Here is a 27,936-nt window from a genome sequence, read left to right as displayed (position 1 = left end):
AAGGCAGACATTTTCTTTTTTATTTGTTAGTTTATGGTGAAAAACCCCAGATACACACACAGTATTGTTGTATACTAATCAGTGAAACATAAAAGTACCTGCAACAATTCTTAGATAAATGATATTTACATTTGTATTTATTTACATTATGTATTTCAGATAATAATTGAATCACTTTTTCATGTTACAAACTGGAGTATGTCTTTATGCATGATGATTATTCCCTTTCTTACAGACTATAAGGAAGTGTTATTTCATTATGTTCAGCTGCCGGATCTCGTCCACTCTGTTGTGGTGCAACTGGAAGGAGGGAGTGACCCAACGGCCACACGAACACTGATCTCCACACCAGCTGAATGAGCCCAGCTTACAGTTACACTTAGGACACAGCAGCTACACACACACAAATATATAAAAGAAAGGAAGAGAGAATGAACAAGAACTGTAAATTAGCAAAAGGTGGTCATATCAAACATTCATATTTGCTCAAAAGTTGTTGGGGGGTAACAAACAATGATGCAAGAGAAAAGATGACAAGTTTTTTACCTGTCCATCCATCACTCCAAGTAAGGCTTGCTCCATCCATTGCACTGGCTCAATAAAGTATGATGTACACTGGACCTCTCCTGAACAACAACACATCGAAAGATTACAAGTTCAGTAAGTGCGATTACTTTGTAGTCTTTTTTATGGATGTATGGATGTACTGTGAAGCCAGTTTGAAACAGTCAAGCTTTCTTCAGTTTAGCCATGTCAACACAATGTAAAATCATATCAGAGATAACAAATCTGTCATAAAACTAAGAAAACAAATATCTTAAAATCTATTTTAGAAATCAATCTGAAACTTGCTTAAAACTAAAAAATATATATATTATTATTTATTAGATGAAAAAAACTGAATTCACATTTTAATGCCAAAATTTGAGCCGTCACACAAGTCATAAATTACATTACTCAACATTCAACCACTAGAATGTTTTAAGGAATGCAAGTAAATAAATAACTAAAACTAAATCTCTTGGGGGGAAAAAAAAAAGTGCTTTACTATTGTTTTTCAGCTTTATTGCAAAAAAATTCATTTGAAAATTCCTGGATAACATCAGTAATTATATTTTCTGATTAACTAGCTTGTAAATATAGGTGGGGCATCCGTTAATAGAAATATGAAATATGTTAATATTAATACTGTTAATCTAGGGCAGCTGTATCTCTGCAACATAAAAAAAAGAACATGTGGGTGAAAAAAAGTCAATGAAATTAAAAAAAGAAAAAAAGAATACCCAGATACTAATTAAAAATGACATTGTCAATAATTTATTGAGTGAATGTTCACAGTATGTCTTCTTACCAGTAAGGTTACTGGCCTTTTTGTGACTAAAGGCCGAAGCTCCTTCTCCTACTAAATGACTGAGAATACTGGAGCCACGAAATAGAGTTCGACTGCAAGGAGAAAGTGGAGGTTACTGCCTGCAGAAGCTGTAGCTCAAACTGGCACACACACCAGGCTGAATACCTCCTTTTCTCCATTCAGAAGAAGAGTCACTCAGTTCCTTGGATTCCTTAGATTACATTAGGAAATTACATATCCTATCCAAGATGTACAAACTTCGAGACAAACTTAATACCAATACCAGGATACATTGGTGTGAAAAAGTGATTGCCCCCTAACCATAATAACTGGTTGGGCCACCCTTAGCAACAACAACTGCAATCAAGCGTTTGCGATAACTGGCAATGAGTCTCTTACAGCAACATGGAGGAATTTTGGTCCACTCATCTTTGTAGAATTGTTGCAATTCAGCCACACTGAAGGTATCAGTTTCGTCCGCAAACCTTTTTGATGTGACCCTCTTAGCTCCTCCTGCATCAGGTGAGACAATGATGCAGTTTTTCCACAGCATCTCAATCGGATTCAAGTCAGGACTTTGACTAGGCCACTTCAAAGTCTTCATTTTGTTTTTCTTAAGCCATTCAAAAGTGGACTTGGTGTGTTTTGGATCATTGTACTGCTGCAAAACCCAAGTGCGTTTCAGCTTGAGGTCACACACAGCTGCCCGGACATTCTCCATCAGGATGTTTTGGTAGACGACAGAATTCATGGTTCCATTTACCACAGGAAGTCTTCCAGGTCCTGCGGCAGCAAAACAGCCCCAGAGCATCGCACTACCACCGCCATTTTTTACTTATTGGTAATGTTGCTCCTTTTCTGAAATGCTGTGTTACTTTTATGCCAAATATAATGGGACACACCTTCCAAAAAGCTCAACTTTTGTCTTGTCAGTCCATAGAGTATTTTCCCAAAAGTATTGGGCATCTTCAAGACGTTTTCTGGCAAAACTGAAATGAGCATTTTTGTTCCTTTTGCTCAGCAGTGGTTTTTGACTCTGCCATGCAGGCCATTTTTGCCCAGTCTCTTACTTATGGTGGAGTCATGAACACTGACCTTAACTGAGGTACATGTGACCTGCAGTTCTTTGAATGTTCCTCTGGGGTCTTTTGTGACCTCTTGAATAGGTCATTGCTGCGCTCTGGTTGTAATTTTGGTCGGCTGGCTACTCCAGGGAAGTTTAACCCCTGTTCCGTGTTTTTGCCTTTTACAGAGTTGTGTAGGAATTTTCCAGACTGACAGTCACACAGGGCCCTGTACGTTTGGATTTGTTTTCCCCTTAAAAATGAACACCTTCATTTAGAAAATGCATTTTGCGCTTACTTTAAACATTTAAGTATGACAAACAAAACCAAAAAAAGGAAATCAGGAAGTTGGCAAACACTTTTTCACAACACTGTAAATAGTTTGCTATGATCGGCTGTGAGTCATAAATTAAACTGTGGACTGTTGAGCTAAGAAGTAAAATCATCAACTTAACAAACTGTTTTGTTTTTGTGTGTGCCATCAGCTTATTCATATTAAAGACACATGTAATTTGAAGCATTCAGCTTCCATTTTTCACCTGCACTTCCTGCATCGATAGGATGCTTCAGAGGAGCTGGAGTGGGCAGGGTCAACAGCAAACACCTCCCTAGGCACCTTCTGTAACTCTGCTCAAACACATGCACACATACAGAAAGAAAACATATAATTTAAGAACAAGAAAGCACAACAAAAATAATGAGAAGTGCTCAAATGTTTAACTATAATCTCAGAATGTGTGTGTGTGGTTACCAGGGTATTTTTCAGTGATCTTGGTCAGTCTGTATTGTTTGTATAGAGGACTGGAGGTATCCACCTCACACTGCATTGCTTCGTACAGACACAACTGCTCCTCAAAACCACTGTTGACCCTAAAAGACATACATACAAGCAAGTGTGCTTTAGAGAATTTAAAAAAAAAATGTAAATTTTATGTGTGGAGTAAGAAATATAATCTCTGGGGGATTTAATAAACATTAAATACAAATAACAGTACTTTAAAGTGAAACACAAACTTACTGTACATCTGGTTTGAGACTCTTTAGTCTATGATAAGCCTCAGTGAATCCCAGTTTGTATCTCTTCATTAGATAAGCAGTAACAATGGTGGCACTGCGACTCCGACCAGCCTGACTAAAACACACACAAAACCATGTTTGCGGTTTGACACTTAACACGATTGTTTCACATTGCATATTTTCACAAGCTTGAGTAAAATAAAAGGAGCATTTTTTTAAAAATCACAATATTGCGATTTGATATATAAAATTGCCTTACCAGTGAACCAGTGCAGCCCGGCCACCATCTACAGCCTCTTTAATGAACCGGAAACTGGTGTCTATGTAACTGAGGAGGTCTGAAGTCTCTTCATCTAAGACATCAATCCACTTCCTAACAAAGGCTCTATCATCAGGAAACAGTGGGCTGGGGTCTACAGAATCTACAGACAGGATGTGACTGATGTTCGCACCGACCAGTTCCTGGTGGTCGTTGAGGTTAGCTGCAGTGCCGATGTACAGCCCAGGGTCCACCAGAATCATGACTGCAGAGACAAACCCAGTAGCACTAATGTCTGTGCAGAAATATGGCCAGAAAAACATCAAGAAGTCATAAATGAATCTGGACATTCTTCCAGGCACTAACAACACAAAGTAGAATGGAGTAAATGGCTGTGTCTATAACCGTTTTTGTAGACCACCTTTACAGCTTTAAACATTCTGATCACTGCCCAATTTCTCAAATCAAACCTTTATATTTTTCCCCTTTGGATCATCTTGGCATTTCATTTGTTAGATACCAATTTAAAATTAGGAGATTAAAATGTGAACATAAAAACATCAATAAGCATCAAGAACAAAAAATACTTTTTATACATACATACATACATACATACAAGTATAGGAATAGAATACAACTACGTTTTAATCTTAGAAGCAAATTTGGACCGCTGTCTGAATTTTAATTTCAAAGGTCACCTGGATACAAAAAGTATCGAATCATCAAACAGTTTGCTGTCTTTGGCTTAAAATACGTTTTTTATTAAAAGCTTTTCCTCTTGAAAGCCACTTTTGCCACCATCGTTGCTGTTATTCATCAACTGATTACCATTCAGTGCCATGTTTCTCTATATATTGTCTCTGACACAGCAAAGGATTAAAAATAGGATACTTTGGTTCAAAGAAACCGTCACTAGTATTATTTTCAAGTAACTAGTTTTGTTTTCTGTGTCACAAGTAGCGATCGTCTTTGGTTCAGTGCCGTTGCCAAAATATAAATCTGAACTTTCACTTTAACATCTACTCATTCTGGCAACCCACACACCCTCACATCGTTCACTCACTCGCGATCTCTCGCAGTCGTTTTCGCCTTTTTGCTGATTCTCACCGGCTTCGCCTTTTAGTGTGTAACACAGCTACTGATTTAAGAGAAAGTGAGTGCAGTGAAATACGTTACAGACTCAAATATAATCCAAAAAGTTAACGTGCTGTAGTCTGCATCAGCATTTGGTTCCTGTTTTAAAATGCTCGGTCGGAAACGTAGACGTACACACAAACACGCGTCGTTAGTTCCGGCCTATTATACTTTCAAAATAATTTCAATAAGTATAATAAGTATGGCAGAAAATTAAATAGTCAAAACGTATTTACATATACGCTCTATGTACAGCCAGTATCTCTGATGTTAAACAAAGCAAGAGGAACACAATGGTGAATACCAAATCTGGGTCATTTTATTGATAAAGGGTTTTTTTTACTTGTTTTTCCTGCCCACCCCTATCGACCATACCCCAGAAAAATATTTTTAATTGAAGATAAACTAGACAACGCTTGGAGAGCAATACAAAAATTCCAATAAATAAATACAAAAATTCCAATAAATAAATAAATAAATAACCTGGAGACCCTCTTGGCTCTTGGTTAGGGGAAAATTTTTAATTTCTCTTAGCTATTTGTTGAACATGAACATGAAAAGCGTTTACGTTGCCTGGCAGGGCGAAGGACACTGTCTCAGCTGAACTCTGGACACACACACACACACACACACACACACACACACACACACACACACACACACACACACACACACACACACACACACACAGAGAGAGAGAGAGAGAGAGAGAGAGAGAGACATATATATACACATGCAGATATACACTCATCCCCCCTCCCCCTCCAAACGTCCCCTCCGATGCTAACGGTGGATCAAGGAGACCAGCCTTATGCTGCAGGACCGGATGCACTGTCTACACTGGCTGTCTCTCACCCTTTACCCATCCCTGTTGCTTGCCATGTGTTTCTTTGGTGTATTAAGAGTTTTTTCATGTGCTATGTGCAGAGAGGTGTTTTTTTCTGTTCTCAAACTGATCTCCCTGTTGGAGCTCAGTCTGGGGTGAGTTATTTTTTCTCCTTATCTTTCCTCGTGTTGTGCATTTTCCATGTTATAGTCCTCTGACCTGTCTTCCCCATGTGATGTTTGTGTAATGTATGCTCTTGGGATGAATAAAGTATGATCAATCAATCAATCAATCAAAAGTATGTTAACTACATTTGATTTTGAAAGAGGAAGTCTTACTTTGTTTGATAGTTCTTACATCATTTTAATAACTTTTCAAATGGGAACAATGCATTTAATTTACAACAAAGATAAAGTCAACATCACTTTACAAAGTGATGTAAAACACAGAATGAAGTATAAAGTGCAGAAAACTTCAGCCTGTCAAACATAGCAATGGAGCAATATGTAAAAAAAACAAAACCTAATTAAGCATGCACTCAGTACCCTAAGAATAGTTAAACACAGTGATAGTCACATATCATATCACTTCAAACCAGGGGCGGAGCGTGGGGATGGCTTACTGGGCTTAAGCCCGGGGTCTTTTGGAGTGTAATTTTTTCATAGTTAGATGTCTGGCTGACAACTGTATAAAACAAAAAGTACACACAATATTCGAAGCACGTAGTGCACACTGTGGGAATTTACGACTGTGCATGAATCCCCCCTGATATTGGTATGATCCGAGCTCAGTCACTAAGCGACTGAGCGAGAGGGCGGGGCAGCTGCTGCCTGTGAGTGCGCTGTTGTAGAGACGGAGCCAGCCATACTAAGGAGAGCTTAAGTTTGACCAGGTACCAAAGCAAATCATTCGTACTGTACAAATAATGTAAATATGATGGTGAATCACGAGAGATTGATATCAAACTGATCACTTGACCAATATTACGTTACCTGCTCTTCAAGTGAATCAACAAATGGCGAAATGAAAAGCCGAACAACAACAATGCTGTTTCTTTAGAGAGTCTTAGCTTACATGTGTGTTTATTTCATAGTTTCAGTTCTTACCCTCCCCGACTAAATCGGTTTCAGTTATGTACTGAAATATAAGAATGGACATTAGAGGCTTCTTTCAAAGAAAAAACTCAGGTAAATGTTATTTTATATATTATGCTTTGTATGTTGTTCAGTATATTTCTATGCAAAACAAGAGGGATTTCAGTACACAGCAGGATATTCACATTTGGTTTTTTTTGTTTTTTTCCCGATATTTTTATTAAAGTTTTTGCATCGACTTTTACAAAAGACAAATTGAACAATATGCCGTTTTCTTTTTAAAGAACATAAAGCAATATAAGACATACACTCCCACCTCATAATTATAGCAGTACCAGTGGGTGTACAAACAGAAAAAGGAAAAAATCCAATCTAATAATACTAGTAACAAACCCTAGGGTACAAGACAACAGTTCCTGAGTGTACAAGGGAGATGTGGAGAGTATCCAAAACCCCCACCTCCACACAGACACATAAAAACCAAAACACACAAAAAAAAAAAAAAAAAAAAAACCACACATGATAAATGGTCAGCTTAGTTATAGGGATAAATCAATTCTGTTAGAGAAAAGAAATATGTATAAAGTAGTTAAATAAATACCATCATAGAACGCAGGCACAATAGAATCCATATACTTAAACTTAGGCCTCTTACTTGAACATAAGATAAGAAAAAATAAAATATGATAGAGTCTGAGCTGGCTAATTGGGAGCATTGCGAGACCGCAAAGTCTGAACATGATCAAAAAAGGGTTGCCAGGTCTTAAAAAATTTGGCCGTAGACCCGCGCAGGGTGAATTTAATCTTTTCGAGTTTGCTAAAATGCAGAACGTCTCTGATCCAGATTTCCCAGGATGGGGCAGAAGGGGACTTCCAACATAGCAATATTCTGCGTCTTGCCAATAAGGTGAGAAATGCGACCAGATCCGCTTGAGGCGTCGGCAAGGCAACTGAATCAGGAAGAACCCCAAACAAAGCAGTTAAGGGCACAGGTTGGAGGGTTAGCTGGATGATCTTAGATAAAATCAAGAAAATATTAATCCAGTATTGTTTGAGGGATGAACATGACCAAAACATATGCATTAAAGAGGCAGGTGTTTGATGACAACGGTCGCAGTCAGGGCTAAGATTGGGGTATATTTGAGCTAGTCTGGCCTTAGTCCAATGTACACGGTGCAGAATCTTACATTGAATCAGCCCATGTTTGGCACAGAATGAGGAGCCATGGACCCGGTAAAGAATTTTATCCCAAGAGTCATCCTGAATCACACACCCCAGATCCTGCTCCCATGCCAATTTAATAGCCGAGATTGAAGAGTTGCCAAAGGAACATATTCTCCCATACAAACAGGAGATCAGGCCCTGTAATGAGGGCGGAGGCAATAGAAGGTTATCAAAGTCATGATAAGAAGGTCTAGATGGGAACTGAGAGGATTTCTCCTTAACAAAACTCCAGATTTGTAAATAGCGAAAAAAGTGACTTTTTGGAAGGCCAAATTTCAATGAGAGCTGTTCAAAGGAGGCAAATGTATTCTGAATGTACAGATCAGAAAAAGACCTGATACCCAAAGAGGCCCACAAATAAAAAGCACCATCAGCTAACGAAGGCTGAAAAGAGGGATTTTTCAAGATGGGTGATTGAAGGGGAAAAAAGGTCAACTTAAAATAACGACGAAATTGATACCATATTTTCAAGGTAACTTTGACAATAGAGTTATTATAAGAGCCTGTACTCGAAGGCTGCTTTTGGGCATAAATCAGGGCTGGTAAAGAGGCTGAGACACAGGAAGAAGTCTCCAAACTGAGCCAGGCCGGGGCATTATTCGTGTCTTCCCCCTGTAGCCAATACCTGAGAATACGAATATTACATGCCCAATAATAGAACATAAAGTTTGGTAAAGCCATCCCCCCCATCTTTTTCGGTCTTTGAAGATATGTCTTGCGTATTCTGGGTGTTTTTTTGTTCCAGATAAACCCAGACAGAATCTTGTCTAATTTAACAAAAAAGGAAATTGGAATAAATACAGGGACACACTGAAAAAGAAAAGAAAATCTGGGGAGGATATTCATTTTAATTGTATTTATGCGCCCTGCTACAGACAGATGGAGTAGAGACCATCTGTCCAAATCCTGCCTAACTTTCTCCACAAGTGGGTCGAAATTAAGCTTGAAAAGAGCATGAAAATGACTTGTAATTTTAACCCCTAAATATGTGAAGTTGTCTGATACAACTCGAAAAGGTAGTGCTGTGCACTGATATTTCTGTGCAGCAGCATTCAGGGGAAACAGTTCACTCTTGGCAAGATTCAGTTTATAGCCAGAAATAAGGCTAAACTGTTCAAGTATTGAAAGTACCAAAGGGAATGAGGATGCTGGCTCTGAGATATAAAGAAGCAAGTCATCTGCATATAAGGAGACTCTTTGTTCTATACCATTTCTAGAAACCCCGGTGATACCTGGGTTTGATCTTAGCGATATGGCTAAGGGCTCAATTACAATTGCAAATAGCAACGGCGACATAGGACAGCCCTGCCTGGTCCCCCTAAACAGAGGAAAGAAGTCAGAGCATGTGCCATTTGTTTTGACAGCGGCAAGCGGGGAGGTATAAAGAAGTTTCAACCAGGAGATGAATATTTTACCAAAGCCGAATTTATCTAAGACATAAAAGAGGTATCCCCACTCTACCCTGTCAAAAGCCTTCTCAGCATCTAGACTGATCCCAAACTCCGGGCTGTTGGAGTCTGAGGGATTGTAAAGAACATTAAACAAACGTCTAAGGTTAGAGAAGGCGTATCTCCCTTTAATAAAGCCTGTTTGGTCCGGGTTGATTACAGATGGTAAGACTGCTTCTACACGCATCGCTAGAAGTTTAGCAAGGATTTTATAATCCACATTTAACAAAGAAATGGGACGGTATGAGCCACATTGTAGTGGATCCTTATCCTTTTTTAAGATCAGGGATATAGATGCCTGCAGTAGAGAGGGTGGGAGGGATCCAACTTCCAGTGAGTGCTTATACATATTTATCATGAGCGGAGCCAGTTTAGGCATAAATTTACGATAGAACTCAACCGGAAACCCGTCCTGTCCGGGGCACTTAGAACACTGCAGTTTGCTGATAGCTTGCATGATCTCTTCTACAGTTACTGGTCCCTCCAGCTGGAGGCTGTGTGTCTGATCGATTGATGGGAGCTTAAGATGATTGAAAAATGAGTCCAAAGCCTCCGTACTAAATGCACACTCAGACGCATAGAGAGATGAATAAAAGTCTCGAAATTGGTCATTAATTATTCTAGGATCCGTAGAGACACCACTTAATGTCTGAATCCGAGGAATGGAGTGTGCAGCTGCTGCACTACGGAGCTGATGAGAGAGCAGTTTACTGGCCTTATCCCCATATTCATACTGGGAGTACTGACATTTCAGCAACATCTCTTCAGCCCGAGCAGAGGACAGGTGATCAAACTCAGTCTGCAAAGACAGCCTATCATTATAGACCTCTGGTGCCGGGCAAACAGCATACAACTCGTCTAATTGCGATATGCGTATTATGAGCTCGGACAATTTTGCTTTCCTTTGGTTTGCCTCAAAACCAGCATAAGATATAATATGTCCCCTGATAAAAGCCTTAAACGTTTCCCACAAAATAGAGGGTGATATTCCGGGTGTAATATTTGTCTCTATGAATAAGTCTATCTTGGAATTCAGAAATGTGGTAAACTTATCGTCTGACAGCAAGCGTGTATTCAAACGCCATGGAGCTGGCGGAGAACATTGGCCCACTGCCAAATCTAAAGTCAACGGAGCATGATCTGAAATGACAATAGCACTATGAGAGCAAGAGCGAATCTGTGAAGTAAGTCGACTGTCCAGTAGGAAATAATCAATACGAGTGTATGTATGATGAACAGGGGAGAAAAAGGTGTATTCTCTACGTGTAGGGTTGAGGAAACGCCAGGCATCAATAACAGAGAATTCTTTAAGGAACGTATTAATAATTTTGGAAGAGTTGGATTGCCTACCAGGCTTATTTGAGGATCGATCCAGCGGCCCGAGCCAGCAATTAAAATCGCCACCAAGAACCAAATAGTGGGAAGACAAATCAGAAATTTTAGTGAAAAGAATACTAAAAAAATTTGGATCGTCCCAATTGGGAGCATAAACATTGGCAAAAACGAATTTAGTGTTCCAAATACTACCACTCACAATAATAAATCTACCATTCTGGTCCGCTATAACCTTAGAAGAAACAAATGGCACTGATTTGTGTATTAAAATAGCAACACCACGAACTTTGGAATTAAATGTAGAGTGATAGAGTTGACCCACCCACCCCTTGCGAAGTCTAAAATGATCTGAAATTTTTAGGTGTGTTTCTTGTAAGAACACAACCTGGGCGCCCAAAAATTGCAAATGATGAAGGACCTTGCTCCTTTTAATAGGTTGGTTCAAGCCTTTACAATTCCAGCTACAGAACTTAAATGAGTAACCTGCTTGCTGAGTATTAATATTTAATTGCGATACCATGTTAAAACATAGGTTGAGAAAAGCCAAAGCTGACCAATGAAAAACACGCAAAAAACAAAATCAGTGTACAGAGCAGTACAACATAAAAAACAAAAAACACCCAAACTTCCCCCTAAATGCTGAAGCATCTTCCCTAACGATATTCACATTTGTAACCACATATTTACATACACTTTAGGGAGAAAACATAAAACATTTTTACTGTACAACATCAATTTAGAGTAAACTTTTGTTTTAGATAAATATTGAAATATCTTTTGAATTAGTTAAATGTCAGAATAAAGAGAGACAGAGCTGTCTATTTTTATCACTTTGATCAAATTTAGGAGTACATATACACTAAGTTTGTTAATTAATAAGAAACTCCAGACGATTCCATTCTGAGCTGAAGAAGCTTCTGATTGGTTAGTAGAGTCCATGTGAGTAAATTGGTGGCACAGCTGTGGATGCATATAAGGCAAAACACAGAGCCTGTTTCTTTGACATGGGAAAATCAAGAGATGTCAACCAAAACACCAGGAAAAGAATTGTGGAGCTCCATAAGTGTGGCTCAGTTTGAATACAATTTGGTGCCATTTGCAATTAAGAAATACAGATAGTTTCTCTCTTTACTCTTAAAGTTAACAAATATGTTTTTTTATATTTATCAATCTAAAAAAATAAACATTTAGTCTGATTTGATGTTACAATTAAAAAAGTGTTTGTGTTTTGATCTGAAGAGTTTGTAAATATCTGGTTTCAACTGTATATTTGATGATTGTCAGCACAAAGAGGGAGAGAGAGGAACAGAGAGGGAGAGAGAGGAACAGAGAGGGAGATGGAGAATGAGGACACAACAGAGATGGAACAAGAGCAGGTGAGACACATGTTAGTCAAATGGTCGTTTACCAAAACTATCACCGTATCATAGGTACTCATGTATCTCGTACCTAGTGTTTCTTTTTAGGTTTACTATTTTTCAAATTCTACATTTATTAAGTTATGCAGGCTTGTTTGCACAACAAGGCTAAATAATTATATAAACCTTTCTCAATCTAAATAGTGGACTTTGGTAGACTTAAAAAAATAGTGTAGTGCAGGTCTATGATGATTTTTAGTGCTACTATCATCTAGTTCTGATTCTGGTTCTGTCTTGGTTAAGTCCTCAGTAGTCCTGATTTTGAACCGTTGTAGTCCTGTTTTAATTCCGGATCAGTTCTGGGTCTGGTTGAATTGGGGTTTAGCCCTCGTGTCTTGATACAGGCCCGACTTTGTTCTGCCTCGCTGCTTAATTAAAAAACTAGTTTAAGGTGTCCTGCACATGTGATATATATTTTTCCCTATATGAAGTCATTCTTTTTTGAACAAAACTCAAAACAGAGCCAATTAATCTTTCAGTTCCCCCCCCAAAAAAAATAAAAAATCCCACGTGCATACTACCCTTTAGGGCTAAGCCCTGGGTGTTTCAAATGTCTGGCTCCGCCTCTGCTTCAAACAGAGGTGATCCAGTAATGCTGCACTAATGAATTAGACTAACTATTCACTTTAGCTAAAGTTATTAAGTTAGCTAAAGAGTTGGGATGCTGTGTAAGACATATATAAAGCTAAAATACAAAGGTTTGGACACTGTTTTGCACGTTTCCCTACTGTAGGGGTCTCTGCAAGCATACAGGGCTCTGACAGGGTACAAGATGACAACTTTGGAATTCTACTAGAAACAGTCGATCATATTTGTCAAAGCTGAATTCAGGGCAAACTACGCTAAATTAACGTTTTTAGCTACAATAAGCATAACAGTTACTGTACGGCTATCATTTGTTAACATGACGCTTGGTCTTATACATGTAATACATTTATTACCAACCTGAGAGTTTATCCGCTGGTCATTCGACATGACGAATGACTTCTGAAGTCTTAAGTCAGCTCAAGATGCTGTAGATTCCCGTCAGTAACACTTTCGGTCCGCTAGTAGAACATAGTTGTATTAATCTGCGGTTGATTACCGGAACCGTATGTAAGTCCCAAAAAACTGAATTTTGGAACTGAAATTGAATGGTGAGAAGGGAATCTGAAATTATTCGAGAGCTAAATTTTTAAAGGATAAAATACGGTTTCAAAGCAAATGAATTCATTTTAAAAATATAAAATTAAATTTCAATTTAGGCTAATTCATATTCAGTTTTTAAAAGCATTTATTCAAGTTACAATTCAGATTCAATCCGAGCAATTCAAATTCAAATTTAACTTATTCAAATTCAGTTTCTGATGGCACAGATTTCTGCCCATAGTTTTACAGCCTTAAAACATCTATAATAATTGTAAAAAAATAAAGTTAGCTACTTCGCGGATTTCACCTATCGCGGGTTATTTTTGGAACGTAACTACTGCGATAAACGAAGGACCACTGTATTGTGTCTTGCTTCTACATTCCTTTTCTCTCCATATCTCTCTTCTCTAATCTCACTATAGATCACAATGTCGTCTGCAAACATTGGGGACTACTCCTAGACCTTATCTGTCAATCTCACAGTTGGCAATCAAAAAGGGGCATGCAGGGGCATGCAGCCTCCATCTCCCTCCATCATCACTGTTACAAAAGCTTTTTAGTCTAAAAAGTAAACTTTTTCGCTTAAAATGACAACAGCACACCATTATGAATGATTCTATAGTCCAGTTCTGTCTCAAACATCCTATTCATTATCCTAGTCCACATTTTCGTGATCATATTTTTGGGACTGATTATTACCGAGTTATGACATATCCTAATTTTACGATATTCATAAAAATGATAACTGTCATAAAATTTATAACTTCCTAAGTCATAAATCTTTTGACATGGGGCCATAAATCAGTGGTTTGACAGACAGGGCATATTATCCCTCCGTCATGGAATTAAATAAGCTTGATTTCCCTAAGGGGAATTAATAAGGCATATGACAGCAACTGAGAACAAATCAGACAAGTTTATCAAAAGGAAAACTGGATAACAAAATAAAACAGGAAATGACTAATCAGTAATAAGACAGACAGAGTCACAGAGACTTTAGGAAAGTGCAAAAGCTGAGAAATAAGGAATCACGAAAAATAGAAAAAAATAAATAGAAATTTTATAGACCAAAACACCAACTAAACCTCAAAACCATAACACCCACACCCCTTTGTGACTAGTCATTAAAGGCTCTCCTTTTCCGAGAATGATGTGTTACTGGGAAAAGCATTAAGTATTAAGAAGTCTTTTGATTTAGACAAACCAAAAGTCATTAACTTGTGTTTTTAGAAAGTGCTTAACAGATCAATAACTGTGGAATGTAAAAACTCAAATTTATCTGAAAACATAAGATATTGTCATACAAGCTTTTCACATTATATTCCTAATAAAGCTGAAGTTAAAAGTTGGAATGAGCTAATCAAACTAAGTAAACAAAGGAACACATTCCTTTCCCACTACTAAATAAACTTAAGCATGTAATTGGCTCTCACTATAAAAATGAAATAACGAGTAGGAACAAGTGAAGACAGTGAGAGGATGATACCAGGAGGGTGAGGTAATGTGAGCAGACACTGGTCAGCAGCCCACGGTCCCACCAGAGTCATTACCACTGACAGTAAAACTGAACAAAGTGAATGTGATTGGACAGGCACGATGTTCTGTCCCATGGCAGCTACAGACAGCAACAGACACATTTCTCAAGTGAACTGTCTGACTTGTATATTGTATAAGTGACAATTACATGTGCTGGATGAATGAATCAGTTATTTCTACTGCCAGATGCTCTTTAAATACATGTTTCATGATGTCTGTCTGGACTCTTGTTCCTTTACACCTAACAAGTGTGTGTGTGTTGCTCTGAACTGCCCGCCAACATGCATCCCACAGTCTGTACATGGTCACAATGTGGGGTGCTAATAAAGTTTTATGAGCTGCTTTAATCTGGCCATCTCGCCAATCACAATACCCTGAAGTAACCACATCCATCCTTGAGGGCTTATTAGAGGGCTCCCCATCACACATAATTGACTGTTCAAAATGAACCATATGAAGAAGACAGAACACATACACACATATATTCAGTGCAAAGGCCAGCAGGTGACTGTGAGCAGTGTGGGCGTGTTAATGGTGTGTTTGGTCTGGTGGAGTGACTCATTGACATTGTGTCCAACTCAGTATTGTCAAACAGAGCCTTTCTTCTACTTGAAAATAATCCCATATGTCGTTTGAATAAGCAGCTTCTTATGACCATAACGCTGTACATATAAAGAGATGGCTTCAAAAAAAGAACTGATACATCAATTGCCTACATGTAAGGGCTGTGTACAGAACTGACCTTCAATATATAATTGTATTTTATGCCTGATTAGTCCCATCCATAAGCAGGGACTTGGTCCCTGGTTAGACATGTTTTTTGGATAGATATGGGCAAACGAAAACGTCAGTGTGGCTTTTGTTGTGTTGGTTGTTAATTTATTGTCAATATTTTAGAGTAGATGTTTGCTAGTACAACAAGTATAGTTTTTGTCTGTCATAAATTCTGAATTAACTGCTAAGCACTGTGGAAATGACAAAAATCATATAATTATTTATTATAATTATTATTACCACAGTTAATTTTAAATCAAGCAATCAATTTGGAGTTTAACTAAGATATTGTGTTAACCTTTTAGTATTTACAGCCCTTTTTATACATAGTGCCATATTTTGTGAGGTTCAGAAATAATTGGACAATTGACTGATAAGCAGTTTCATAACCAGGTGAGGCTTGTTTTTCCTTATTACACTAAAACGATAAGAGGTGTGGAGTTTATTCTAAGTGCTGAAGTTACACTTGGTCTCTGTTCGCTGCAACTCTGAATAAGAAGTTTAGAGAAATATATGTGCAAGTCAAGGAAATTAGAAATAAATCCACAGAAAGATCCAAACAGAAAAACAGTTTGTCACAAAAAAAAATCCTTTAATGGAAAACAACTTCACAAAATTTAACCAAGTCAAGAATACTTTCAAGGAAGGAGGCATATCATTTTCAAAATCTACAATCAAGAGATAAACTGAAATACAGACGGAAACCACTGATTACACAAAGGCCAGATTAGACATTGCCAGAAAATATCTGATTTGCATTTTTTTTTAAAAGAAAAAAAATATTTTCAGATGAAATAAAGATGAACTTGTACTTGGGAAGAGAAAAGCATGGAGCACATGATCTGAAGCATACCATATAATCTGTCAAAAAATGATATAGCTGCTACCGCTATAAGCAGTGACATAATCAGTTAACACCAGTAGCCTGGTTCCTTTGGCATCCCCATCCCATAATTTTGCCTCCACCTCCACCAAAAAAATCTACTTGACTTTTATCAATTTTGTTTTACTGTAGAGCATAAATAAATAAAACTAATATGATGCAGTGCATATACATCAAACTTTAGTAAATGCCTCACCGGATGGACCCCTCTCAGTCATTTCTTCTTTTTGCCTCTGTTCATCTCCTCGTTAAAGTTACCCATATGTAGACACTTTTTATGACACGTATACCAAGTTGAACTATTTAAAATCCACCATAAAAGATTATAAAGCCACATGACATCAGTTTTGGATCAAGTACCTAAGTTGGTTGTTTGGAAAAATGTGGCCAAAAGGTCAACAGGTAGGAGTGGTATCACACGGAAGCAAATGTCTGTACAAATACTTGTAGTAAACATAGCTTCTGATTTAGTGCTCCTTTTTACTTTCAAAGTGCTTTACGGCACATTTGATCTCAAATACGTAAATATTATTTATGTTACTGGAGTAATTAATCTAATTACTTTTTACTTTAAGTCTTGAAAGACGTCACTCTGTGTAGGAGTTGATTTACTGACAGTGTAGGAAGTTTAAATGCATGTTGGCAGTTTTTAATTAGTCTGTGGGTGTACTGCCAGTGTGTGTTTGTGTGTGCTGCTAATTAAAAGTGTCCTGTTCGTGTGTGCTTTTGTCTCATATATAAGACCAACAGACAGCAGATGACAGACAGAGTAGAAGAGGCGAGGTGACACACTGAGGAGGTAACTAACTACTGATTATCTCACTTAGATCTGATCTGATATTGCTCACGGATAAAGGTGAAGATGGTGATGATGATTATATCACTCGGGCTTCTCTTTGTTGGACTTGGTATGACATCAGCTGCTGCTGGCCCAGGTATACATCAACATTTACATTTAATCTGTTTTTCTACAATATCGTGCTGTGATGTCTAAAAGATGTCTAAAATTTTTATTTATTGTCGGAGAATGCACTTACTAAAACAGTTAACATCCTCAGATCTCTAGTTATGTACCTAGCATGCCATGTTTATCTGTCTACAGTTTTCTAGCTATGTACCTAAAATACCAAATCACTCCACTGGCAATTCCTTGGATGCATCCTTTTTGATCTTCTAATATCCAGTAATGCATTTGTCCTGTTTTGCGCTGTATCATTTTGCATTTTACAAAGAGAAATCTTAAATAATGTCTCTACTATGCATAATATAAAAATGCTAATAAAGAATACTGAACCCAATAACTATAAAATAGATAGAAATTAAATTATGACTCAAGTCACATTTCTTCTGTCTTCAGGCAGCTGTGTGGGTCGATGCGGTGAGGTTTTCAACAGAGGCTGGCAGTGTAAGTGTGACTTCAGCTGCCTGCAACATAATGAGTGCTGCCAGGACTTTGAGGCTACATGCACCATCGGTGAGACAGATACAATAACAGCCTAAAAAAACAAAGCTTAAAAACATACAAGTCTACACATTTTACACCTCTTCTTTTTGTAGACGAGTATTAAGATACAACACAGATGAATAAAAACAGAAAAACTACTCGATGTGGAAGCAGTGAATCTATTATTGCTGTTTTCTCCAAAAGTTGAATCTGGACGTAGTGTTTTGTAGGAGAAACGTTTCGTCACTCATCCAAGTGACTTCTTCAGTCTCAGCTGACTGCAGGTTTCCCCAAATCTTATAAACAGTAAATTTGCATAGTGACTGAAACCAGCCCACTGAAGGAACAATGGACTGGGAGGTCAGTTACTTAATCATAATTGTGCAAATTCTCATGACCACTGACCAAAACCCACTGACCAAAACCCACTGATCAAAGACCACTGATCAATGGCCATGAGCACCATTCACAGAGAGTTGGGGAATGGCTGCAATCACAGCATTGTAAGATGGCGAAAGATGTACCCTTATTGTTGTTGTGTTAGATTACTTACTTATCTTTAAGTTATCTGTTTCTGTAAGCTGTTTTGATTTTCTTTTTTTTTCTTTTTTTGTGTTTGCTTTTCAGTGTTTAAAAGTTTTTTTCTCCATTTTAAAATATGATCATGTTTCTTCCTGAAGCCCACAAACGCTTCAAGCTTGTTTTGGGCTCTGTGGATCTTTTGTTTTTCCTGTTATGTTTCTTCTGTTTGCTGTATTAATTACTACAGAACACAACTATTTGTTTGGGTTTGTTTTATTTTGCGATATGTCCTCCTCTTTCTGTTTGTTTAGTAGCTATTTTCATGGAAACATAATGTTTCTAATTGTTTTGTTCTAGAGCTTTCTTCTGTTACACTTTACATTTTGGTTTGTTATTTGTGTTAAATTTTATAGCTGTTTAGAGGTTTCTTTCCAAAGAACTGTTCTTTTCACCTAGTTGCTTCAACTTTGATGATTTCTTTTGTCCCTCTATATATACTTATCAATATTTTTAAGCTAATTGTTTCTTTGATATGGTGTTTAGTTGGACAACAAGTCCAACACTGGCACCAGCCAAATACAAAATATAGTTATCTGTTATACTGGCAGTTTATTTATTCATTTTTAAACCAAAAGAATAATATAATGAAAAGCTATGCTGCATTTTGCTGTAACGTAACGGGCACTAAGCATCTGTCCTGCTGCTATGTTTGACCTAAATGCACAAACAGTGATGGATTTTTTGTGTGCAGTGTTCTATTATATATTACTCCCTTATTATCGAAGTGAAACGTTCTTAAAAGAATGAGTGACAGAAAATAGGATATTTTATGTGACTTCAAACGGTTGAAAAGTTTACTGGTTGGAAGACAAGTGCACGATTGTCTGAAAGTAAAACACGAGATGCTAATTTTTCAGTGGTGTGTCTTTTTCTTATCTTATTAAATCCCATGGCAGATAGAATATCACGGCTTTAAATTTCAAGCCAGTCGAAGCAATGTGCTGTCCTGTGATGACATGCTCCTCTCTGTCTGTGTTTTCAGCACAGTCATGTCAGGGTCGCTGTGGTGAGGTCTTCCGACGTGGTAAGCTGTGCGAATGTGATCCACTGTGTGTCCTCCACAACACCTGTTGCCATGACTACAAATTGAACTGCAGTAAGTATCCACAGTCACGGCTGCAACTGCATAGACTGTCCCATTTCCCAACTCATCTGAACTTGTAGGCCTTTAAGGACAAATGTTATTTCACATGCGATTTGAGCAGATGCTGCATCCTAGATGCATGAAAGAGCGTTTCCGCAGGTCCTTCCTCCCTGCAGCTGTCAGACTGCACAATCAAAACCGCTCCCAACAATCATAGATGTTCACATCTGCGCTGTAACTGCAATAATTTAATCAACCGATTCGCACTTCAACCTGTGTTTGCCTCTTATCTGTAGTTAATTTTATTTAATTTAATAACGGTACAGTACTCTGTTTATAGTAACCATTGTCCTTAATGTAAATATGTAAGAAAGAAAAATTGTGTATGTTTCTGTTCTGTGTACTGTTTGTTTGTAATGTGTCTTTCTGGCTGCTGTTAAAACCAAATTTCCCCTTGTGGGACAAAGAAAGGATTATTCTATTCTATTCTAATTTCTAGTTTTTCATTTTTCTCTGTGTTGACAGACGCCACAGTGCCACTCTCACCAGAGTCATATCGCGGCAGGTTCCAGTCTCTAAGGGCCACAGCTTCAGGTATGCCTGTAGTCAGTTACTACAGACATCAATACAAGAATGTTCCTAATGCTTTCATTACAGTTCCTGGTATCTTATTTTAAGCCTTTCTGCTCTGTTTTATCAACCTCAGGAAAGCGGAAATCCCAGAGGAACAGGAAATCCTCCAATAGTGAGAGTGAGGAATATTTCACAGGTGAATGCAGTTCAAATTAGAGATGGACCGATCCGATATTACGTATCGGTATCGGTCCGATACTGACCTAAATTACTGGATCGGATATCGGAGAAAAATAAAAAATGTAATCCGATCCATTAAATATCACGAAAGCAGCTCACAAAACTTGCAACACGCCGTAACTCACCTCAGAACATTAGCACGTCGGAGCAGTATGCATCACGTGATAGAGCGGCTGTGGCATGCGGGACCTGTCGGTGGTCTGGATAGCATTTGGAGCTTCGCTAGCAACCCGGCATTTCATCTCTGACAAAGTTATCCCGAGAGAAGTAAAGCAAGTGTGTAAGTCCATCTCTGAATGTTTGTAAAGCATTCCTGCGTTAAGCTTAACAAGCGACTGCCTCTCCTGCTGCTACTTCAATCATGAAACTGCTTAATGATCAGCTGATCGGCTTTTCTGTCGCGAGTCCGTGTCTCTAGTTTGCTTTTGGCCCACTTTGCACCAGAAAGAGGAAACCAGCGGCTGAACAACAGCAGCACGTTTAAGCTTGATCAGCTGTTGTTAGAATGTATTTAATATTTCTTTCTACTCGAGGATCTTTTTCTACGTAGCTGACGCTGGTAACTGTGCAGGGGCGGATCTAGCAAAGTTTAGCCAGGGGGGCCGATAGGGCATTAACAGGGAAAAGGGGGCACAAAGACAGACTTTTCTTTCTTATTCTCATTTAAAATGTCGAGCTTTTAATAAATAATTATCTGACACCCAAAGTTTTAATTTGATGTAAAATGAATAGAAGTCAATTACTGTATATAGTAACTATTAAGTCTAATATATATACCCTAGTAAGCTATAGTACTTTTTCCTTTGGGAAGGTACCATCTGTGGAGTCTGCAATTTTGTTGAAGAAAGATGTTGAATCTATTTAATATTTCTTGAAAAATAATTGATTTCTGTGCATTTTTTTTCACACTGCATCAAATTAAGGTTGATTACGTCGATTAAGCATCATGAGGTGGCGCGTGAGGGGTGGTTCCCTATTTTTTATTTATTTATTTTTGTTGTTGCTGGGAGTTGGAACCCTATTAGTTAGGTTGCTTAATATTTATGCTAAGTACTCTTTAAAATACCAGAATAGGGAGGATGGTGTAGGTTTAAGTTTATTAGATTGATCAGTATTGCTGAACTATGAAATTTTTTTTTTTGCATACAGGTATAACAGAATAGCTTTAGTGTAGTTGTTGTTTTAAACTTGAGTATGAACTTATACAAAATGCAGCAAGATATTTAAAAAACAGTTTTGTTGATTAAAAAACACTATATCGGATTCATATCGGTATCGGCAGATATCCAAATTTATGATATCGGTATCGGACATAAAAAAGTGGTATCGTGCCATCTCTAGTTCAAATATTACTGAATATTTGCCAGTACTGAATCTGGGAACAGCCCTTACTCTGTCCAAAACTGACAAAGCACAAGCAATGCTAAATCCTTCCATCATTAGCTTCCTTTAAAAGAGTAACAAAAATGAATAATAATGCTGCATTACCGTTGTTGTATGTAGGAAGAGGCCGCTGCCCAGAGCACCTTGGGGCTCAGTGTCAGGGTTCTTCAGGCCTCCTCAACTCACTGACTGTTGGCTTATCTGACTCCACCCCTTCTGCTGTATCAGCCAATCAGCTACAACATGGTTTGGACTACTTTCTTTCTTTCGTAACTTAGTTTTCTTAAATGAGCAAAATGCAGGTTTGATTAATGGTCATTAAAGGTAATGTCTCTCATTCCTCCTGTAGGTGTGAGTAGCATGCCTGTTGGCCTGCTGCCTGTGATAGTCCCTTCCTCTCACAGCAGAGCTCCATACTCACCAGCACCAGGCTCATCTCTGCCCATCAATAATGCTCCGTCTCTGGGCATTGGTGCTCCAGTGAGCCCCCTGGCTCATGGAGCTGTTGGCAGTAAACTGGATGCCCAGCTTGTGTTATCCCCTGGGGGAGCTGCTTCATCTATGCTTAGTCAAGGTTTATTTAACAGAAATTATTTCATAATTGTAGATGAACCAAGATTTTTGCAACTTGTTTTAGGTTCATTAAAACAAGTTGTTCAAAAACAATTCCCAACATACTACAGTACACAGCAATGCCGTTCTTTGTGCTCATAGGCCTTGGTGTTCCAGCAGGTTCCAGACCCAGCACTCTTCAAGATGTATTACAGGGCTTGGGGCATGGAGGATCTGAAGGACCAGGAACAGGTAAGCAGCTGAAGGTGCCCTGTGGTTGTGGGTGTGTTTAATAAGCTTCTTCTAAATTACATAAAAATGTATGTGTGCGTGCAGGGGTCTTTGCTGATGTTGACCTATGCAGCCATTCTCCCATCAATGGACTGACAGCGCTCATTAACGGGACCATTCTGGTATTTAAAGGTGAGTGCTGTGACTGTCAAATTATGGCTAGGCGTGAGGGGGTTAGGGTTAATATGCTCTGTAGCTGTGCTGGGCAAACTATATCCTCTGCCAATATATGCTGTGAAGTTTAGTGACTGCAGGTTGTTGCAAGCATGCAACAGTTTTTTCATTTGGATTAATGTTAGCATATTAGCTATAGACTGTCCATGTATATATCATACATTATGATGTTATCAATTCATTTATAGGTTCTGCATTTTGAAGCATCAACATTAGCATTTTTAGCCATGTTGCTCTTTGGAGCAAGAAATGACCGTTCTTAGAAGAGAAGGCAGAGTGTTTGCAAGTTGGTTAGCAGGCTAAATCAAATAACTGTGTGTGTGTGTGTACAGTTATACATCTGTGTTTGTGTGAGTTAATTAGTGCCAAGTAACAGACTGATAACATATCTATACTATTTTCTGAGAAATTCAATTTAACTTTCTCCAAAAGGCACAAACACAGCAAACAGCAGCCTAGTAGACAGGTAGTGACTACAGCTGACTATGTTGACACAGCTATCAATCAAAGCAGCCACACCTCCAACTTTAACTCTTAGCAAAATCCAGATTCTTAAACAAACAAATAAAAAGATGTACTAGGTTGTACACCTGGGCCCTATTTCAGGAAGCCGGTTTAGTGCAAACTCTGAGTAAGTAAACCCTGAGTTAACGAAAACTCTGGGTTTTCGGTTTCACAAAGCGAGTTTAGATTAATTCTGAGTGAGTTACTATGACGACACACTCCGTGAAGCTAACCTGCCCCCTAGCAGGTTTACTTCAACTAACCCTGACTGTCTCCGCCTCTTTGTCAGAAACCTGACTGTAGGAAGTGTCAGACATGGCGTGCCCCTTCCTTGAAGAGCCAGTAGATGTTGAAGCCCAAATTCTCTCCGCCGGGAGAGAGTGATTAGAGCGCGTTTGGACATTTTATCATTTCCTGATGATTTCCTGTGTGAACGTTACCGTTTTTCAGCACAATCTATAATTTATTTGAATAACATCCTCAGGCCTAATATTGCTCATGTGACACATCGCAGACATTCTCTCAGTTCTGTACATATTATTTGTATTGCACTTCGGTTTTTTTGCAAACGGGAGCTTTCTGTATAATATTGGTGACGCTGAGCACGTTTCCAAGGCTACCGTCTGTCGGGCAGTCAGGAATGTTACAGTTGCACTGAAACGTCTCCTGCACTCGTTTGTGGTGTTCCCCGGTCATAGACCCACAAGATTTATCAAAGAGGGATGCCACAAAATTGCAGGTATCAGGATGAACAAAACTTAATTCATGATGTGGTGATACTTGAACTACTACTTAAATGGTACATTTATTTTCACGGTTCCCAGGCGTGATTGGCTGTATAGATGGCACTCACATTCCAATCATTGCTCCTTCAGTAAATGAAGGAGACTATGTGAACAGGAAGTCTTTCCACAGCATTAATGTACAGGTACATAGTTCCCTGTAGCATTTCAAACTAACAAATTATTTCATTATAGTAATGGATGCTAATTTGTGTTCTCTGCACTGTGAAGATCATATGTGATGCTGCCAACATTATCACAAATGTGGAAGCCAAGTGGCCAGGCTCTGTGAGTGGTGGTGGTGGAGGACCTGTTTTTCAGGCCTCCGCTTTTTTTTCTGTTGGCTATAACGGGTCACATTTGAGCATACAGAGTAAGCAAATATGTACTTGTAATGTGCTCAGATAATTTCAATAAGTGCTTACAGAAAGAAAATTAATGTAGCCTCTAACTGCAATTGATTTACATGGGACAAACAGACCAAGCACTATGGCTCATAATACAATTACACCTTACCTGTTTGGACTATATTTTTATATTTCATTTTTACTTGCTGCCAGGAACGTTTGGAGCCTGTTGGGTTGCACCTGCGCTCACATCACAAAATAAAATGTATAAAATAAAAAATAAAATAAAATATAATAAAATAACGTGTTAAATGGGTGGAAATCCCTAGATCAACGTTTAAATTAACACTCATGCATTGACTCTGTCGGCTATGTTTTGCCGTGCATGCTCCCTTTCTTTTGCAGCTGAGGCTGTGTTACTTTTTTTCCGCGGAATTTGCATGTTATCGGCATATGCTGCCATCAGAATTTCGGCCTCAAGCGCTGTGAAATACATTGACCGTGCCTTCTTTCCCTCCGTCTCCATGGTGACTCGCTTAATCTGTGCTCCACTAATCAGGGCTTTATGTATCCTCGTGCGCGCGCTTAACTTGGGGTTAAAGCAACTCCGCGTTGACTGAACTAATTGTTATCAGCCTTTCTGAAACCGAATATTCCGAGTTGGACAGTTCGGGGTTACTCAACCCTGAGTATCGTTTTTAACTCTGAGTTTTCTAAACCGGCTTCCTGAAATAGGGCCCTGCTTTGTAATGCTTTAAAGTTTGGTGTTTTAATACAAAGTGATTGAGCAGAGTGATTTACTTTGAGAGTTGGTCTCAAGTGGCCAGAATTTTATTTATTTTGATAATTACAGGTTGGCACTTGGACAGTGATATTATGTAATGTGATTTACAGGTTATGTGATATGCCTGATATGTGTATGTATGTTTGTGTGTGTTGCAGGCGAGTTATTCTGGTCTGTTGATCCCATCAGCCGCTCTGTGGGTCAGCCACAAAGTATCACAGACACTTTGGGCATCTCATCTCCCATCGACACCATCTTCACACGTGCCAACTGCCAAGGAAACACCTACATTATCAAGGTATAGATATCACTAGAATCCGTCACAGTATCACAACTAAAGCTGCCCTTGTATGTCACCTTTTCTTTCTTTTCTTTTTGTGTCTGCTAAATGTCTAAAGTGCGTGTTGTGATACCACAGCGTCAGCAACAGCACTGAGAACACAGCATAGTCATCAAACAACAAAGCATTGATCATTGTGTGCACAACATGAGGAGGCCGAGTGCAAGTGGGTTGCAAAGCAGCTTGTATAGGCACACTAACTTTGAGCAGACTAAAACTGCTTAATCAAAGCACTCCATACGAGATTAGATGTGTAGAATATCAGCTGAGCCAGACCACCTTTGTGGATAATCTATAAGCATCATCCTGGACGCTTTCATTAAAGTTTTGAGGTTTAAAAGTCAGAATCTGACGTTTTAAACTAAATACAACAGTTGCTTACCACATTGAAAGGGGATATAGTTTTCAGTACTGGATTACTGTACCATGACCTTTTACAGCAACTAGCTATATGAATACAACAAGGGGGAATCATACTGGAAGAGCAGTCCTAGAAGCACCCTCTGTGCTGATGGATGTTGGATGTATTAATCACTCTTTGTCTCCAGGGGGACCAGTACTGGCGTTTAGATGGGAACATGGTGATGGAGCCGGGTTACCCCAAACCTCTGGTCTCAGAATTCCCTGGTTTGACAGGACACATCAGTGCTGCACTGGCAGTGCCGGCCACCAGGAGCAAACCAGAAACTGTGTACTTCTTTAAGAATGGTGAGGAACAAAGACAGACCCAAAATAACTCCACTGTCATGGTGCCAATGCTAGTGCCCAATTTAACAGTTTTCACACACTGTAAGTGCCACCCCCCACATACCACAAAATTGATGGTCCCCAGAGATGAAGCCAGTGACATCATTGGTTATGGCAGGGGCTACAGTAACAGTGTCATTATTTTATTTTATTTATTTATGGCAGATTCAACCTTGCACTTAGATTAAATATAAACACAATTAAAAAGTATATAAAAGCCTATATAAAACTGAACAAAACATACAGGTAGAATGAATCAATAGTAATGATATCTCTGTATTTGTCCACTAGGAGAAATTTTGCAGAGCTTCACATTCCCACCAGACAGCATTCCTTCCTGCAGCAAGAAACCAAGAAATTCCATGAATACTGGTTTGTAGCTCAACAAATTATTTAAATTCTGTTCCTTTTAGCTTTAAAGAGCTGGTAACCATATTGGACTAAGTGGTCCTGTGCTTTTTAATACCATGCTATTTTTTATTTCTGACATTCAGGAGTTCTTCTGGGTGGAGAGATCAACATCAAAGTGTCTCTGAAGGGATTTCCCACCCCCATCACCTCGGCTCTGTCCATGACCAGCCCTCAGGGGAGCGGCAGATACCATCACTACGTCTTCTCTGGACGTAAGAACAATCAGAGCATTTTGTTTATACACATTAAGTTTTAATAGCGGTAGAGATTACACATCGTCTCATCTTTGTTGGTTCAGTCCATAGCCTGTATATAAAAGGTGTACCTGGCCACCACGAAATCATCCAGTGAATAAGATGTAGTGCTAACAACATGCCAAAAGTTTGGGGGACCATTATTTCTCCTTGTGTGAATCTTTTCTAAAACACGGTTTGTCCTTCCCCTCCTTAAAAGCAGGACATTACAACTGTGTCCACTGTGAATGACCACTATTGATCAGAGGTGGCCTACTACACCAGCTATCAACTACCTGCAGTCTTAAGATCCCTACCCAGACATTTTAAGCCTTACTTACACTCCACCACATGGAACCTTAATGATGGCAGGATAAGGTCTCAAAAAGAACCTTGGCATCTTAATGGACTTTCAATGAATTCATTTATAGTTTTGTAGCCACAGTTTTATCTTTAGGCAAAAAGACCCGGTCGTTGTTAAAACAAAAATGTAACTAGAGCAACAGCCTTGGAGGAACATCACCATGACACTGTGATAAGCAGTATAAGTTCATATGTTAATTTTGTATTCATTGTCTCCTCTACTGCCCTAATGTAGGCAGATATAGCCATAAATACTGCATCAGCAAAGTAACTAAACTCACACCTGTTCTGTCATCTCTGCAGCTCTCTTCTTCAGCATCCAGATTTCGGGTGACCTGCCAGTGCTGACCAAGCCTGATCCATCTGCATCCTTTGCACCTTTGCCCATCCTCAGCCAAACTACTGTGGCAACCAGTTCTGCAAACATGGCTGGCCAGAACACGGTCCTTCCCCAGCCAGCCAACTCTATCAGAGTTTGGCTGCGCTGTCCTTAGGAAAGTCCTGCAGGAGACCTGTTGTGTTTTCTTTGTTAACGCGCAAAAAAAAGGCTCATAATAAATAAGTCTGCTGCTGATTTTCCTCATACATTAATATGACATTTATAATATCTG

The 27,936-nt window shown here is 38.8% G+C and overlaps 2 protein-coding genes across 10 annotated transcripts; one reads left to right on the top strand and one right to left on the bottom strand.

The window, feature by feature from the left end:
• dusp12 (dual specificity phosphatase 12) lies at positions 1-4,942 on the bottom strand. Of its 2 annotated transcripts, none has more exons than XM_080862044.1 (8): positions 4,755-4,942; positions 3,692-3,956; positions 3,434-3,547; positions 3,167-3,285; positions 2,955-3,042; positions 1,352-1,443; positions 547-626; positions 1-393 (listed from the first exon to the last, which is right to left on the bottom strand). In XM_080862044.1, exons 2-8 carry the CDS (start codon positions 3,952-3,954, stop codon positions 250-252), a joined length of 900 nt encoding a protein of 299 aa, XP_080718170.1. In that variant the 5' UTR covers positions 3,955-3,956; positions 4,755-4,942; the 3' UTR covers positions 1-249. The 2 variants fall into 2 exon arrangements, with proteins under 2 accessions (XP_080718170.1, XP_080718169.1); XM_080862043.1 differs by having other exon boundaries at positions 4-393; positions 3,692-3,986; positions 4,755-4,941.
• Positions 533-27,913, top strand: prg4a (proteoglycan 4a). Of its 8 annotated transcripts, none has more exons than XM_080862042.1 (17): positions 6,464-6,543; positions 6,751-6,838; positions 12,037-12,128; positions 17,319-17,426; positions 17,849-17,965; positions 19,500-19,613; positions 20,127-20,195; positions 20,308-20,370; positions 21,918-22,043; positions 22,147-22,371; positions 22,527-22,601; positions 22,686-22,772; positions 25,390-25,529; positions 26,120-26,279; positions 26,610-26,690; positions 26,813-26,941; positions 27,629-27,913. In XM_080862042.1, exons 4-17 carry the CDS (start codon positions 17,354-17,356, stop codon positions 27,817-27,819), a joined length of 1,650 nt encoding a protein of 549 aa, XP_080718168.1. In that variant the 5' UTR covers positions 6,464-6,543; positions 6,751-6,838; positions 12,037-12,128; positions 17,319-17,353; the 3' UTR covers positions 27,820-27,913. The 8 variants fall into 8 exon arrangements, with proteins under 8 accessions (XP_080718167.1, XP_080718168.1, XP_080718161.1 ...); XM_080862035.1 differs by having other exon boundaries at positions 22,512-22,601; XM_080862037.1 differs by having other exon boundaries at positions 6,509-6,543; positions 6,745-6,838; positions 22,512-22,601.
• The last annotated feature ends 23 nt before the right edge of the window (positions 27,914-27,936 follow it).

This window comes from Rhamphochromis sp. 'chilingali' (genome assembly GCF_963969265.1).
Source record: "Rhamphochromis sp. 'chilingali' genome assembly, chromosome: 16".
Taxonomy (NCBI): domain Eukaryota; kingdom Metazoa; phylum Chordata; class Actinopteri; order Cichliformes; family Cichlidae; genus Rhamphochromis; species Rhamphochromis sp. 'chilingali'.
The sequence above is the reverse complement of the archived record's forward strand: the minus strand, read 5'-3'. Positions and strand labels throughout refer to the sequence as shown.